Here is a 15,880-nt window from a genome sequence, read left to right as displayed (position 1 = left end):
AGTTTTAGAAAACAGGATCATCCCATGAAGCTGAATAGTGGGGGATTCAGGGACTTCTTCACAGAGCTAAGTCACTCCCCCAAAATGTAGTGATGGCCACCACTTTGGATGGCTTTAAAAAGGGCTTGGATAAATTCACGGAGGAGAAAGCCACCAATGGCCACCAGTCCTGATGGCTCTGTGCTCCCTCCAGTATCAGAGGCAGTGAGCCTCTATACACCGGTTACTGGGGAACATGGGTGAGAGGGTGCCCTTGCACTCACGTTCTGCTTGTGGATTTCTTGTGAGCAGTTTGTTGGCTGCTATATGAACACAAAGCTGGGCTAGATAGACCCTTGGTCAGATCCAGCACGGCTCCTCTTACATTCTTATGAGATTTACGAAACAACGGGAACTAATTTTTAGTGAAGTGTGTATAGTCTTATGGATTGTTTGCACATCACCAGTGACTGCGGCTGAAGCAGTAGGCATTCCTGTATAGCGCAAGAACAGTGTTGGGACCTAGCTATTTTGTCTGTTGAATGTGAACTTGAAAGAGAAATTGACACTGGAGAGAGAAATTATTATTATTATTATTATTATTATTATTATTATTATTATTATTATTATTATTATTGCATTTTTATACTGCCCAACAGCTGAAGCTCCTTGGGCAGTTCATGTTTGTTTGGAATGAAAATGGCCTGAAAAAGAAAGCTTTGAAGTGACTATTTATAAAAGGTTTGCAACTATGTTGGATTATTATTAATAAGGAAATACCGTATCAATATTTGAGTTCAGTGGAGTTTAGACAGCAGAACTAAATTAACATAGGATGAACACACCCACCCACACGGCTGTATTTTGCATGCAGGCTTGCAAGGAGGAAACAGATTGCCAAATACAGAATTTGCATGGACTGTAGGTGGCAAAGTTCATGAAGTTTTGTTTTTTTTAAAAAAAGGCTGCTTCTGCAAGGATCTCAGTGTTCACATGGCGCTTTTCTATTCCTCCTCCCAAGAACCTTGCAGTGTAGGCAAGCTGAGAGAGGGTAACACTGAAGAGCCAGTGTGGTGTAGTGGCTAAAGTGTTGGACTGGGAGTTGGGAGATCCGGGTTCTAGTCCCCACTCGGCCATGGAAACCCACTGGGTGACTTTGGGCCAGTCACAGATTCTCAGCCCAGCCTACCTTACAGGATCGTTGTTGTAAGAATAAAAAGGAGGATTATGTACACTGCTTTAGGTTCTTTAAAGTGGGATATAAATGCAATAAATAAATAACCCAAGGTCCTTTTTGTTAAACAAAAGGCCAGCACTAAGCACCACCACCATCATCTCACACTCTTTATAACTTTGGTCAAACTAACGGCCTGCAACAGTAAGTCACAAGCTCGTGTGCAAAGTACACTCACCCTTGTACTCTGTGCATGACGTGCTGTCTGTGCCTCCCAACAGCTTCTCCTAGGAGTTGTTGAGCCTACTTGTTTCTGTACGGAGTGCAAACGATTGTTCACCTGCTCCTGATGTAGCAGGATGATTCACCTTGTGGAGTATGCCCAACGCATCTCTGTGAGAGTCACCGCTATAGGCCTGCCACCATCCAATCAGGGGAAACATGGAAAAAGCTACTCGGGTAGAAATGCAGTGGGTGGGTGGGCTGCACTGGGGGCACGTCTCTTCTTAATATTTGGGGAAGATTGGTGAAAGGGAAGAGCCTTGTTGGTGGTGGCTCTTTGGAATTTTATAGTGACGGAAGCCTGCCTTACAGCCTGCATCTGCTGGTTTTCTTTTGGTGACTATATAACTGATTACATGTAGTATTTCAAGACTCTTCACTGTTTTCCCACTGATGTCTTGCTAAGAATACATGGACCGCGAAGAGATTTTCTTATACAAATATATAGAGCATTAAGATTTTATAAAAGAATAATATATATCAGCATATTTTAGCTTAAGATTCTTACTGCCACACTCTGAGCTCCATGGGAGGCATTTCAAGCTTTTCGAATGAGGAAACAACAGCACAAGAACTGGGTTCAGATGACGCGCTGCAGCTCATCCTGGGTTATTACCCTAAAACAGGCCAAGGGTTGTTTAATCCTCGCATAAGCCACGCTCACCAGGTTCACATGACATGACGACCCCTGAGAGGGGGTTGCATATTCAAAATGGTGGCTGCATGCACCACAACCTCGCCGTGGATTAAGTAACCCACGGTGGGCTGTCGGGTCATGCAAACAGCTCCACTAGGCTTGTGTGGCATGGACTCGCAAGCAGCATGAATCTGCCCATATGCACATGAGCGGGGGGGGGGGGGGCCTCTCAGACAAGACTGAACAATTTGACAAGTGAGAGGTGAGGGCTTGTCATTCCCCGAGATACTCTAGAAACAGCAAGCCAAGCCTTTTGAAAAAACAAAACCCCTAACTTTGTGTACAGTTTCACCACCTTGGAGGCTGCCTTAACTGTGCACCCATAAGAACGCATGTACATAGGCCTTGAAAGTAGAAAAATACTTTATTGACAAATTAGGAAGGGGGAAAAAAAAAGAGACCCCTCCGCATCCGATTTTTTCTACCGTGGGATGATTAGAGGGTGCTACTTTTCAAGTATGGTTGTCCTTAAAAGCAGAGAAAGAATGTCTGGCAAGAAAATTTGGGGGTGGGGGGAGAGGGACCCCAGAGATACCGTTCCTGTTATTAGGGAGGGGAGAATGGAAGGATGATCCAATGGAATGGAAGGGAGGGAAGAATGGATCAATGACAGTGAAGTGGAACTTGGAACCCGCCTTCTACTGAGACAGAGCATCTAGGCAAGATCTACACTACTGCTTTAAAAGTTTATAACAGTAGTGACAACTGTTGAGGTCCATAAACAGTTTTCAAAACATTTTCAAAGTGTCATATCCTGCTTGGTGTAGAGCAATATCATTTACACCAGCCTTCTGCAATCGGGTACCCTCCAATTCTTGTGGATTATGGTTTAGCGCAGCGTTCTCCTTTGCAGCGGGGTCTGGTGGCTCCGAGGTCAGTGGGGTGATGAATCCGCTCCGGGTTTCAGTCAGAACTCTAAAAGCGCTATCCAAGGTGCGGAGAGCTCCATGGATAGCACCTGCAGAGTTCTGACTGGTTCTGCCTGAAACCCGGAGCGGATTCACTGCCCCCTGACATCGGAGCCATCAGCCTCCACTGCCCCTGCGTGGTGCTTTCCAGATGTTTTGGATTACAGCACCCAATGGTCAGGAATGCTGGTCACTGTAGTGCAAAACACCCAGACGGTACCAGGTTGGGGAAAGCTGGCTGGCAGCTGTGCTCTTCTGGGTTTTAGGCAAGATTCTTTCCGTCTCAGCCTTATGTGGACGTGCCGGGGATTGAACCTACAACCTTTTGCCTGTAAAGCATGTGCTCTAGCACGGAGCTACACACCCTCCCGTCCCTGAGTGGAAAGCAGGGCAAACTGTCTTGTGCTGAAGAGGCGGGTGTCAAAGGAGGGGATTTTAAGGGGAAATTACCACTCCTGTGACAGTCTTTTCCGGCTCGACTCCCATTCCTAAGCTGGATCAGGAGGAGGAAGAGGAAGAGGAGGAGGTTCCACACGCAACAGATCAATTAACTAGGACTAACCTCCCTCCCCTTTTGAAGGACACATTTCATACTCCCCTGTAACCCTCTCGCCGCACTGACTAATCATTTCTACCTCTACAACTTCCTCTAATGATGAGGACATTGGCCAGGGAATTTCTGAAATTGCAAATCCTTACAAATCTACCCAACATTCCACTTGGCTTGCTCAGGCTTTCAGAAAACCCCCAAGTTCCCACCCCCGGCCACCTAGTGGCATTTTCGCCCTCCAGCTGCCCTGCATCACCGCCACACCAATTCACTTTGCACTTCCTGAAATGTATGATTTTGTAATCACCGGGAAAACTGGCAATGTTAGGGCAGGCAGGCAGGGAGGGAGGGGGAGAAAGGGGGTGAAATCCGTGTTTCCTTGCTCTTAAGAATTCCTCCATGTTGAAAGGGCTGGTTTATCTCAGGTGATGGCACAATTTGGCGAAGCGGCATGCAATTCAACACTCCTCCACTGGAGGGAGACATAGCACCACCACCGCTTGCTGCGCGACCAACCGCTGCCAGTGCAACGTTGCTGAGGGGGCGGAGGGAAGAGAGTGCTCATGGACTTCGCCGCTGCGATTTCCTCTCCTAAAAATGCACCCCACCCCCAGCTCCAGACAAAACCTGCCTAGGGAGTGGCCTAAGAAGAAGCAAAACCTGAAGAGGATGGAACTGCGGTTGTGGGGGGGCAATTCAAGCAGACCAGCAGACCCCTGGCTTAGCACAGCCTGAAGCATCATCTCAGGCTTGGGGCGTGTTGCTATGCGCAAACGCACAGGGCAAGAACTTGGGTCCACGGGAGGTGTGGGCATTCTGGATTCCGAAGCAGCAAAGGAGTGCCGATTACGTGCCGGGGAATCCGTAGCAGCAAAGTCTAAAATCCTTGGCACTCTGCCTGGTTTATGGCCTTCCTTGGCCAGTCTCCCGGTTACAGGAGGCTGATGGGAGTCCCTTCATCTCCTCCTGTCAGCTACCACCGGGCCCGCTGTTGCGGCTTTGGAGCCATTGTCCTTCACGGGCGGGAGCTGGCGGCTTCTCAGCGTCCAGGATTGTCTGTGGTTGGTCCGTCTCCGTGCCCCTCGGGTGAATCCGATTGGCCAGGGACACGGGGGGCAGGGGTATGGCGGAATGGTTCAGGCCAATCGGAAGCAGCTGCAGGTGATGGGAGGAGAGGTTATGGCCGGACGTCGCAAAAGGGTAGAGGGCGGGGTGATGGAAGGTGGGGTCCATCATGCTCTCGGCCACAGGCAAGAAGAATGTGGGCGGCCCCGTGAATCCCATTGGCTGCTCCAAAGTGGGCGGAGTTGGGCTTCTTTCCAGTTTCACTCTGTGCAAGGAGCCGGGTGCTGAAAGCCCATTGGTCGCTATAATGCTCTCTGGTTTCTGGTTGGTGGACTTGGGGGACTGCACTGCCCGGTGGGGCTTTGGGGTCTGGGCTGGGCTGGGCGTGGTGGAGTAGGAGTCAGGCGAAGCTCGGAGCAAGCCTGGAGGGAGAGAGAAAAGCGCAGTGAGTAAGGCTGCCAACCGATGGAAGAACTTTAATGTGATGATCAATGGGTTAAAGAAGCAGACATTCAAGGATTAAAGGAAACTAAATGGAAGTAAGTTTGCCTGTTACCAAAACCTCAATGTAGATACCTTTCTGAGATACTGAAGGAAATGTAAGATTAAGAGTACTATCTTTAAAGGTGGCCTCAAAATCAGTTTAAATTAGGGGTGTGCACGGACCCCCCGCTCCGCCCCGCGGGCCGATCCGAAAATTTCGGATCGGCCCGCTCCGCGCCGCTCTGCCCATACTCCGCTCCTCTTCGCCGCGGAGCTCCGGCTCTGAATCGGAGCTCCGCAGTGGAGGGGAGTGGTGCCAGGTAAGGCCGGAGGGCGGGGGGTTTTACCGGGCCCTGCCGCCATCGCTGCCCGTGCGGCGACGGCGGCAGAGCCCGGTAAGGGACCAAGGGGGAGGGGGGCCTTACCTGCCTCTGTCCGCCGTCCGTCGGCTTCTTCAATTGAGCCCGCGGTTCAGCCAGGAAGTCTGGGCCGCAAGTGCGGCCTAGACTTCCTGGTTGAACCACAGGCTCAATTGAAGAAGTCGACGGACCGCGGACGGAGGCAGGTAAGGGAAAGGAGGGGGGGTTTACCGGGCCCTGCCGCTGTCGCCGCATGGGCGACAGTGACAGCGGCAGGGCCTGGTAAACCCCACTTACCTTTCCGGCAGAGCTCCGGATCAAGGCCAAGGATCCGCCTTCACCTCGATCCTCTTCGCCACGCTCCGCCGGCCCCCCAATCCTCTTCGCCTCCGCCTTAAGGGGAGGCGAAGCACCCCGCTCCGCTTCTAATTCGCCGGTCCGATTAGGAGCGGAGCACATCCCTAGTTTAAATAAGTTAATTACTTCTGCTTACTAATGGCTAATATGCTTTGGTAGACACTGGGTAGCATTCATGATAGGGCTGTGCACGGACGCCCCCCCCCCGAACTGCTTCGTGGCCTGATCCGGAACGTTCGGATCGGGCCCGAACCGCTTTGGGTTGATCCGACCCTTCCCTGCTCCGCTCTGTGGAGCGAGATCCAGAGGGGCGAATCGAGATTTTGCCCAGCCTTCCCTACTCACTTGCCTCCACGGTGGGCAGGTAAGTGGGGAAGGGGGGACAAAATGGGGACTGAATAAGCCCCCCCACTTACCTGCCACTTACTTACCTGCCTCCGTCGCAGTCTGGTGCAGGCTGCAACTGAGGTCCAGACCTCAAAGTGGAAAAAGGCCACGGCCTGCTTCCGCTTTGAGGCCTGGGCCTCAGTTGAAGCCTGTGCCAGAGTGTGACGGACGCAGGTAAGCCCCCCTGCCCCCTTACCTGGCTGCGCCAGGTCAGTTGCACCAGCGCCAGGTGAGCCCCCTTCCCCCCCACTTACCTGCGTTCGGAGCTCTGGATGGAGGCAAACCACTTTGCCTCGATCTGTAACTCCCCCGACCCGATTCGGATCCGCCTTTGGCAGAGGCGGATCGGGTCGCTCCAGATTTGCGATCCGAATCAGAGCGGAGCACAGCCCTAATCCATGATTAACGTAGGTCTGATTCATTTCAATGGGTCTACTCTACACAGGTCAAACATTGGACACTACCTAATTTTGCACCAGAACCAAAATAGCCCCAAGAAAATACACATTTCAATTTGTTATCCTACCAAGGATTGGCCAGGGCATTTTTTAAAAATAAGGTCTCCCCCCAATTAATCAACTAAAGTTTCAATTGATTTACCTATTGATTAAATGGTGCAGCCCTAAATGCCAGCTAGTCCCTGAAGTCAATTCTTCCTGCGCCATGCTATTTCACCTCCCCACAATTTGTCACGTGCCCGTGAACAGGCTGCCTCACGAGCAAGATCTTCATTCAGACTGGGCTGGCTGCTAGGGTGGAGGACAACAAAATGGCCGTCCCTCTCTCGCTCGGAGAGGAATTACTCACCAGTTTGGGCAGGCCGGATGCCAGGAGAGCTGGCGTTGCTGGTTGCCGGGGACGACCCTTCACGGATGTTGTCAGGTGGTGGTCCGGGACGGGAAGCTTTCCCTCTCAGGATGTCGATAACCTGGTTGAAGAGACAAGGAGAGGTTTTCAAATCTGCGTCGGCCTGCAAATCTCTTACCTCGGTAGCTCAGCTTGTTCTGAAGGTCTCATCTTTGGTGCCCTGTGGCCCTGGCATGTCCAGACCATAGAATCATAGAATCATAGACTAGCAGGGTTGGAAGGGGCCTACAAGGCCATCGAGTCCAACCCCCTGCTCAATGCAGGAATCCACCCTAAAGCATCCCTGACAGATGCTTGTCCAGCTGCCTCTTGAAGGCCTCTAGTGTGGGAGAGCCCACAACCTCCCTAGGTAACTGATTCCATTGTCATACTGCTCTTACAGTCAGGAAGTTTTTCCTGATGTCCAGCTGGAATCTGGCTTGCTGTAACTTGAGCCCGTTATTCCGTGTCCTGCACTCTGGGAGGATCGAGAAGAGATCCTGGCCCTCCTCTCTGGGACAACCTTTCAAGTATTTGAAGAGTGCTATCATGTCTCCCCTCAGCCTTCTCTTCTCCAGGCTAAACATGCCCAGTTTTTTCAGTCTCTCTTCATAGGGCTTTGTTTCCAGACCCCTGATCATCCTGGTTGCCCTCCTCTGAACACGCTTATCACTACATTGATAAGGAATGCCAACAGGCACACAACTGCTTATCAATTTTAACAATGAAATCAAACAACAATAGTATGGACTGATGGACTGTTTTTCCCCACTGTTTTGACGCTAATGAATTCTCAGCCAGGGCAAAAGAAAGAGTTTCCCTCGAAGGGCTCTGTCTGTAAACTGGAAGTAATTTTGGAATTACTATCTTCTGTCTACACCCCCACGTCTTTTGCTCGTATGCGGCGACTTTAAAGACTGTACATCTGAGGAAGTCTGAAATAAGTGAAACGGAACACATAACCGGATTCCTGTTTCGTCATCCATATAACGGTTTAGAAGTCATTATTCTTACTCTTGATACAATCTTTGCTTGATTGAACTGTTTAGAATTGACATAATTATAAAAATTAGAAGTCATTATTCTGACTCTTGATACTATTGTTGTTTGATTTCATTGTTAAAATGGATACACAGTTGTGTGCCTGTTGGCATTCCTTATCATTGGTTATTAACAACTGCAGCCTTCGTGTGTTTTATGTCCAGAACGCAGCCATCCTATCTCTGAACCACAGGGGAGGGAGGCCATGAGGTCACATAGGCCTCAAGTTAGGACCACCCCAATGGAGGCTGGTGAGTCCGATGTCAGTGGGGGTGGTGAATCTGCTCCAGGTTTCAGTCAGAACCAGTTGGCACTCTAAAGGTGTACCTTGGATAGTTCCTTTAGAATTCTGACTGAAATCCAGAACGGATTTACCTCACTGATATCCCAGCCTCCATTACACCATCCTTTTCTTGACAGACGCCAAAAACCTAAAGGACTATTTAGGAGTTCTAAATTGCCCTCACTGTGAGGTTCGGTGGGGACATGTGTGCTGGCTCCGTCCCCCTCGGTTGCCTTCCATGGGTTTCAGGACAACTGTCTGCGGCAAGGAGCTCCCTGCTCTACTCGCGTGTAGGTTCACTGCATGATTTAGAACCTGACTTTCAAGAAGCGATGATTGTCACGTTCTCCCAGGGCCGGCGCCAGACTATATTGCGCCCTAGGCAGGCGCGTTCTGAAGCCGCCCCGCCCTCCCCGCTCGCTCACTCGCCTGCCCCCCCCGCTCCCTCGCTCCCTCACTGCTCCCACCTGCCCGTTCGCCTGCCCACCCGCCCGCTCGCCCCCGCCCGCTTGCCGCTCCGGCTCCCCCCTTGCTTGCCCGCTCACTGCCCGCTCCCTCCCGCTCCCGGCTTTGAAGCCAGGACACTGGGGTTGGGGGGCGGGGCAGAGGCTTTGAAGCGGCACGCCTGGAAGTGACTTCCTGGCACGCCATACTGAAGCCTCCGCCTCCAACCCCAGCATCCTGGCTTCGAAGGAGCCAGAACGCTGGGGTTGGGCGGAGGCTGGGGCGGCGGCTTTGGAACAGCACACCCGGAAGCCGCTCTAGGAGAGCAGCTTCCGGGTACGCTGTTCGGCGCCCTCGTTTGCTTGGCGCTCTAGGCGGCCGCCTGAGTTGCCTCTATGGCAGCACCGGGCCTGCGTTCTCCCTCCCTTGATTTGAGTCGCATGAGGGAAATTAAACGTCTCAGTAGGATGTAAAGGGTGCCTGCCACCAAAGAAAGCACACGTGTATAAACACAGGGAACAAAACCAGCAGGAGAATAGGAGATGGCAAGGCTTGCTGGAATTAACCGGAAGCTGCAAAACACCGCTAGACCTTCGCTGAACTGCTGCTACCTTTGAGGAAATTGTTTAACCAGTTCAACCTGAAATGCCATTTCTGTAACTGTAAAGTCTGAATTCTCTTCCTGTCCTCTGTGCACAGGGCGGGCAGGGGTTTTGCCTCATCTTTCATGATGCCGGCGTTCACATTTCTTTAATCATTGTTTGCCTAGGCTAAATATATGTACACACAGGTACGTATGGGCAGGTGGACGCATTCCCTTAATCCCTCTAGCCCTTCTTTGTACACATGCCATCTGGCAAACTGCATCTCACCTTTCCCTAAAACTCAGAGCTCTGCATGGCCTGTGATTACAGAAAAGGGGGACGACGGAGTACAAAATTCAGCATTCTGAAGTTCTTGGCTTGAAAAGAAAATGTAATATAGGCATCACAACACCTGCTGGCATTACAGAGGCATTGGATTACACTCCAACATGGGGCCCGTAGACACCAAAGAGACCAGCACTACCTTTATTTGGGTTCAAAAGAGTGTGTTTCCCTTTTGGCGTTCAGACCCTACCTCTGCCTTGTACTTCTTGGGCAAATTACTTTTCTTTTAGCCTCACCAGTTCGCCTTCTCAAAAATGAGAGTTTCCAGCCATGTTATAAATGGGAAACCACTCCTGAGGGCAGCCATTTTGTGAGAGCGCCCACAACACTCTTTCAAAATCCCAAACGTGCCTACTGACCCAAAAAGGTTGAGGACTCTTGGGAGAATGGATGTGAAGTGCTTTGAACACTCTGCAAATGGCAGAACAAATGCTACGTGTTATTTTTCTTGGGCTGTAGTGCCTAGAATTAACTACACAGCTCGAACTGTAGCTTTATGATGCTTCTCTCTCCTTCTCTCTCTCCAAATTCTCTCACCCTCTTATTCTTGGCCACCATCAGGGGGGTGTCGTTGTGGTAATTCTTGAGGCTGCCGTCTGCCCCGTTGCGCACCAGAAGCCGCAGGGTGTCCAAGAGGCCGCGGCCGCTGGCTGCATGGAGAGCCGTGTTGCCCCCGTACGACTGAGCATTTACGTTGGCTCCGTGCTGCACAGTGGGGAAAATACACACACATTTGTAAACTGGTTGGGGACGTACTAGAGCCTCGTGTGGCGCAGAGTGGTAAGCGGCAGTTACTGCAGCCGAAAGTCTCCCCGTTCGATCCCAGCGGAAGCTGGTTCTCAGGCAGCCGGCTCAGGTTGACTCAGCCTTCCAGCCTTCTGAGGTCGGCAAAATAAGTACCCAGCTAGCTGGGGGAAAGGTAACTGCGACTGGGGAAGGCAACGGCAAACCACCCCACTACAAAGTCTGCCAAGAAAACGTCAGCGAAAGCAGGCGTCCCACTAGGAGTCAGCAATGATTCAAGTGCTTGTGCGAGAGGTTCCTTTCCTTTTCCTGGGGACGTAAAAGACCCGATCTTCTGCTTGCGAAGATCCCAAGACAGAGATATACTTGGACAAGGAAAAATCGGGATGGGCCACATGCCGGGGAGATGAGCATTCAAGGTAGGGATGTTATAGAAATCTATCTGTGGAATGGAGTTCAGTGGGTTTCCTAGATTCAGCCCTTGGACTTCATTTTGATTCCCGCTGTGGCACCCGACTCGATCTGCAGGAAGTTGGGACAGTTCGGGCATTTAATGCATTTCCTCCCAGTTTCTACAATTTGTGGAAATTTCTGAGCAATTTGTGCAAATTTGGCCATAACAGTGTATACCATGTTTTTTAATCAGTATTTTATGTTTTTTATGCTTGCTGTTGTTCCCCGCCTCGATCCAATTGGAGAGGCGGGTAAGAATTATATTATTATTATTATTATTATTATTTGTGCAAATCCATAATTTCTGCAATTTATGGCCAAATTTGTGCAAATTACTGCCAAATTCGCATGCATTGTTCAGAAATTCGGCCGTAATTTGTGCAAATTTCTCAGAAATTAGTGTAAATTGCTTAACCTGCCAAAAAATAAAATGTTTTTAAAAAGTTCAGGGTAAAGCTTGTAGCTTGGCCCGCAAATCGAGGCGTACAGGCCGTAGAACACCATCACATGAAAAAAAGAAAAAAAGAACTGGATTTCCTAGCGACAGACATCCCTAGTTCAAGGGCAGGCCTCTTTGCTTATCCACAGTTCAGCACATACAGAAGGTGCTGAATTCAGATTTTGTGAAACCCCACAGTTCCCATTGTAAAACGTTAGAAGAAAAGTTTCGCGTCAGAGATCTTGGTTCTTGAACGTGTACAGCAGCTCAGGGTCAAACTACACATTGTGTAAATTACCTAGTGTGTATCTGATCCTGATCTTTCTTTTTACTCTGCAGTAGGTCCAATGACGGGGCAGAGGAACATCCTTACCTGTAGAAGCAGTTCCACCATCTCTAGATTATTATTTTCCACAGCATGCAGTAAGGGAGATCGTCCACTCTTAATATCCTGGAAAAGATGGGGCAACAGGGGTTCATTCAGATCAGAGCCAAATCAATGGCCCTGATGTCTGTGGATGATGGGAGATGCAATGCCAGACATCTGGCGAGCACCAAATTGAACAATGCTGCTGCTGCAGGTGATTGCAGTGGACTCAGAACAGCCCTAAGTTTTCTCCAGGATTTCCAAATCCCTTTAAGCATGATGCTCTCCCCTCAAACATGCTGAATATGAGCCAACAGTGTGATGCGGCTGCAAGAAAGGCAAATGCTATTTTGGGCTGCATAAATAGAAGTACAGCTTCCAAATCGCGTGAGGTATCCAAATCTAGATGAGGCCCTGGTTAGGCTTCATCTAGAGTATTGCGTCCAATTCTGGGCTCCACAATTCAAGAGGGATGCAGACAAGCTGGAGGGGGTTCAGAGGTGGGCAACCAGGATGATCAGGGGTCTGGAAACAAAGCCCTATGAGGAGAGACTGAAATGACTGGGCATGTTTAGCCTGGAGAAGAGACGATTGAGGGGAGACATGAAAGCACTCTTCAAATACTTAAAAGGTTGTCACACAGAGGAGGGCCAGGATCTCTTCTCAATCCTCCCAGAGTGCAGGACAGGGAATAATGGGTTCAAGTTACAGGAAGCCAGATTCCGGCTGGACATCAGGAAAAACTTCCTGCCTGTTAGAGCAGTACGATAATGGAAACAATGACCTAGGCAGGTTGTGGGCTCTCCCACACTAGAGGCCTTCAAGAGGCAGCTGGACAACCATCTGTCAGGGATGCTTTGGGGTGAATTCCTGCATTGAGCAGGGGGTTGGACTAGATGGCCTTATAGGCCCCTTCCAACTCTACTGTTCTATGATTCTATGTCCATCTTCTCCTGAATTGTAAACATAATAAAGCATCGAAAGGTATCCTGCTGGAAGCCTGCTTGAACTTTTTACTCTGTTAGTCCATCCTTCAAACCATCCCATTAACCAAAGAAGGAGGGGCCATAGCTCAGTACGATGGAGCAGCTGCCCTGCATGCAGAAGGTGGATAAAAATCAATGATTTTTTTTTAAAATAAATGAATTTAAAAAAATGATTTACTTTAATTTAAATCGGATTTTTTTTTAATAAAATGCTTTTTGAGGAAAAATCTCTCTAAAGATAATTTTCTATTTAATATACATTATAGTCCAAAGGTTATTCATCATGAAATAAGGATTAGTTTTTAATTATGTAGCATGAAGGCTGTATATTCATGCAATGTTTAAATTTTTTTGGGTAAATGAATTCCATGAATCCATGCGCAATGTCATGCTCTTCCAGAGGTTTCTGTAAGATTATTGGGCAATTTTTTCTATCTAGAAGATATGATCACAGATGCTTGGTTTTACAGTTCTCAAAAGTGTGAATTTGTGTCTGCAGAGATCACAACTCCATTGTTCCTTTGCAAATCTATGTCCACAGAATCAACCCCTTACCTCTTAAGTGCTAAGTTTCAAAAAATTCAATGAATAGAGTGCATTTTTTTGGTGGGGGGAGTCACATGATTAAATCGAGTCTTTCTGAGTAGTGATTTAAATCGTGATTTAAATCAAATTGATTTAAAACAAATCCACCCTGATCCCAGGTTCAAAAAACTCCAAATCTCCAGGTAGGACGAGGGAAGAATCCTGCCTGAAACCCTGGGGAACCGCAGCTGCTAGTCAGTGTCAACAATACCAAGGTAGATGTAGATGGACCAATGGTCTGACTCAGCATAAGGTAGATTCCTGTGTTCCTATGAAGCAGTTTGCATAAACCAAGACCAAGAGTTAACAACAGGGAAAGCTTGTAACTGGCTACTTCTATGATCATGACCACAGAACTGTTTAATTTTGTGTATGTGCATGAGAACTAAGGAAGGAAAATGAGGAAGTGAGCCAGTGTGGGGTAGTGGCTAAAGTGTCGGACTGGGAGTTGGGAGATCCGGGTTCTAGTCCCTACTCAGCCATGGAAACCTGCTGGGTGACTTTGGGCCAGTCACAGACACTCAACCCAACCCACCTCACAGGGTTGTTGTTGTGAGGATAAAATGGAGAGGAGGAGGCTTATGTATGCCACCTTGGGTTCCTTGGAGGAAAAATGATGGGATATAAATGTAACAAACAAATGCATAAATAAATAAGTGAAATAAGCTAGTGTCTGAAGGAAAGATGAAGAAAAAAGAAAGAGGGTGGTGGAGGAGGAGGAATAGGCAAACTGGCACCCTCCAAACGTTTTGGACTACACCTCCCATAAGCCCCAGCCAACATGGTAAAACGGTCAGGAAACACAGGAGTTGTAGACCAAAAAATCTGGGGGAAACTAGATACTGTTGTTTTTATACTGTTGTTTTTGATGGTTTAAAATTTTGTATATTTTTAATGTTTATTGTTTTTAACTTTTGTAAACCGCCCAGAGAGCTTCGGCTATGGGGCGGTATATAAATGTAATCAATAAAATAAAATAAATAAATTAAACTGGGTTATCTACCCCCACGCTGGACCTTTGATTAAATTCAACAGAACGATAAGAAATATTTGTTATAACTAATATAATTAATCGGCATATCAATTGATCTAAACTATTGTAATGGATTCCCCCCTCCCACTTTCTGGGATACATGGAAGTAAATTGATGAAGGGGTGGAAAGAAATGCAGAAAGGAGGACTCCAAGCAATTCATTCCGGCTGTGAATAATTGTGGCGGAAGAGAGGTGAAATGCAGGTGAATGAGACGGTTACGTTGATGTGATTTTGTCTGTTTTTGGCAAAAGTGTGGCAATTTCTGAGTGAAGCAGGGGAAGATTCATCATAGTTGTGGAAGCTTGCTTTAGAAAAGGAAAGGGGGTGATTAAGCAGATACAGTCATTACTCAGTTCCTTCTTTCCCCATTTCTGTGGGTGGGAAAACAGGAAACTAGGATACAAACAAGAAACACACACAGAGTGGAACAGCAGGGCTTTGCGCCTTCTGGAAATGTAGAGGCAATAAGGAAGAGTTCCTGATCATGCAAAGGCTTCTAAGGATGTTCAGCTGAAATCCTCTCCAGAATTTTGCGCTAAACGCATGAAGGTCTGCAGAGGAGCATGTGAACATTAGGGGCGGGGCATGAGTATTTGCCCCGAGCACATTTTTAGTCTTCGTATGGCCGTGGCGGCCATAGGGTGACCATATGGAAAGGAGGACAGGGCTCCTGTATCTTTAACAGTTGCCTAGAAACGGGAATTTCAGCAGGTGTCATTTGTATGAATGCAGCACCTGGTGAATTCTCTTTTCATCACAACTGTTAAAGCTGTAGGGGCCCTGTTCTCTTTTCTATCTGGTCAAGAGGGCAGGGCTCCTGCAGCTTTAACTGTGGTGATGAAGAGGGAATTTCACCAGGTGCTGCATGCATGCAAAGAACACCTGCTGAAACTCCCTTTTCTATGCAACTGTTAAAGATACAGGATCCTTGTCCTCCTTTCCGTATGGTCACCCTACCATGGCGGAACAGGCCTTCTTCTCTTTTCTTTTCTTTTTGCACACTCCATTTTTATTTTGTTTATTTACATCTGCTGCTGCTGTCGTACCTCAAGAACATGCTGATAACACCCAAGGAAAACCAAACAAGATCTGTATATAAATGTCATGCAAGTTCGCTCCTGTGCATTTTTTTGCACAATGTCTTTTGCTTCTGCTAGTCACGGGCAAAGGTGAAGAGCTCTGAATGCAAATTGATAAGAGTCTGTCATCTCGCAGAAGTAGAAGGACAGGATTAAGAATCCGGAGAGCAGAAGCTTCCATTTGAAACTGGAGTGTTGAACCGCTTTCAGCTGAGGACTGAAATGTCATTTTATGAAGGCGAAAAGCAACAGGGCCAAAGATGCCAATATATTTTGGCATAAAGGTCCTACCGCCATTAATGAAGTTCTGGGGAGGCATTTCAACCTTCTAAAAGGGTGGACAAAACCTGAGAGACCACCAAAGAATTGGTGGGAAGGCAAAAGATGTGGGTCCGTCTGAGAGAATCA

At 48.4% G+C, this 15,880-nt stretch overlaps 1 protein-coding gene across 1 annotated transcript in view; it reads right to left on the bottom strand.

Annotated features, from left to right (window-relative positions):
* Positions 1 to 2,481: 2,481 nt before the first annotated feature.
* Positions 2,482 to 15,880, bottom strand: part of BCL3 (BCL3 transcription coactivator) — a 31,114-nt gene continuing 17,715 nt past the window's right edge. Inside the window, exons 7-10 of the mRNA XM_063140258.1 lie at positions 11,794 to 11,871; positions 10,322 to 10,489; positions 7,049 to 7,169; positions 2,482 to 5,077 (exon numbers count right to left, since the gene is read on the bottom strand). Of these exons, the coding sequence (XP_062996328.1) occupies positions 4,560 to 5,077; positions 7,049 to 7,169; positions 10,322 to 10,489; positions 11,794 to 11,871 (885 nt within the window). The 3' untranslated portion in view covers positions 2,482 to 4,559. The remainder of the gene's footprint in view (positions 5,078 to 7,048; positions 7,170 to 10,321; positions 10,490 to 11,793; positions 11,872 to 15,880) is intronic.

This window comes from Elgaria multicarinata, chromosome 13 (genome assembly GCF_023053635.1).
Source record: "Elgaria multicarinata webbii isolate HBS135686 ecotype San Diego chromosome 13, rElgMul1.1.pri, whole genome shotgun sequence".
NCBI classification, from domain to species: domain Eukaryota; kingdom Metazoa; phylum Chordata; class Lepidosauria; order Squamata; family Anguidae; genus Elgaria; species Elgaria multicarinata.
This window is presented reverse-complemented; position numbering and strand designations above follow the sequence as displayed.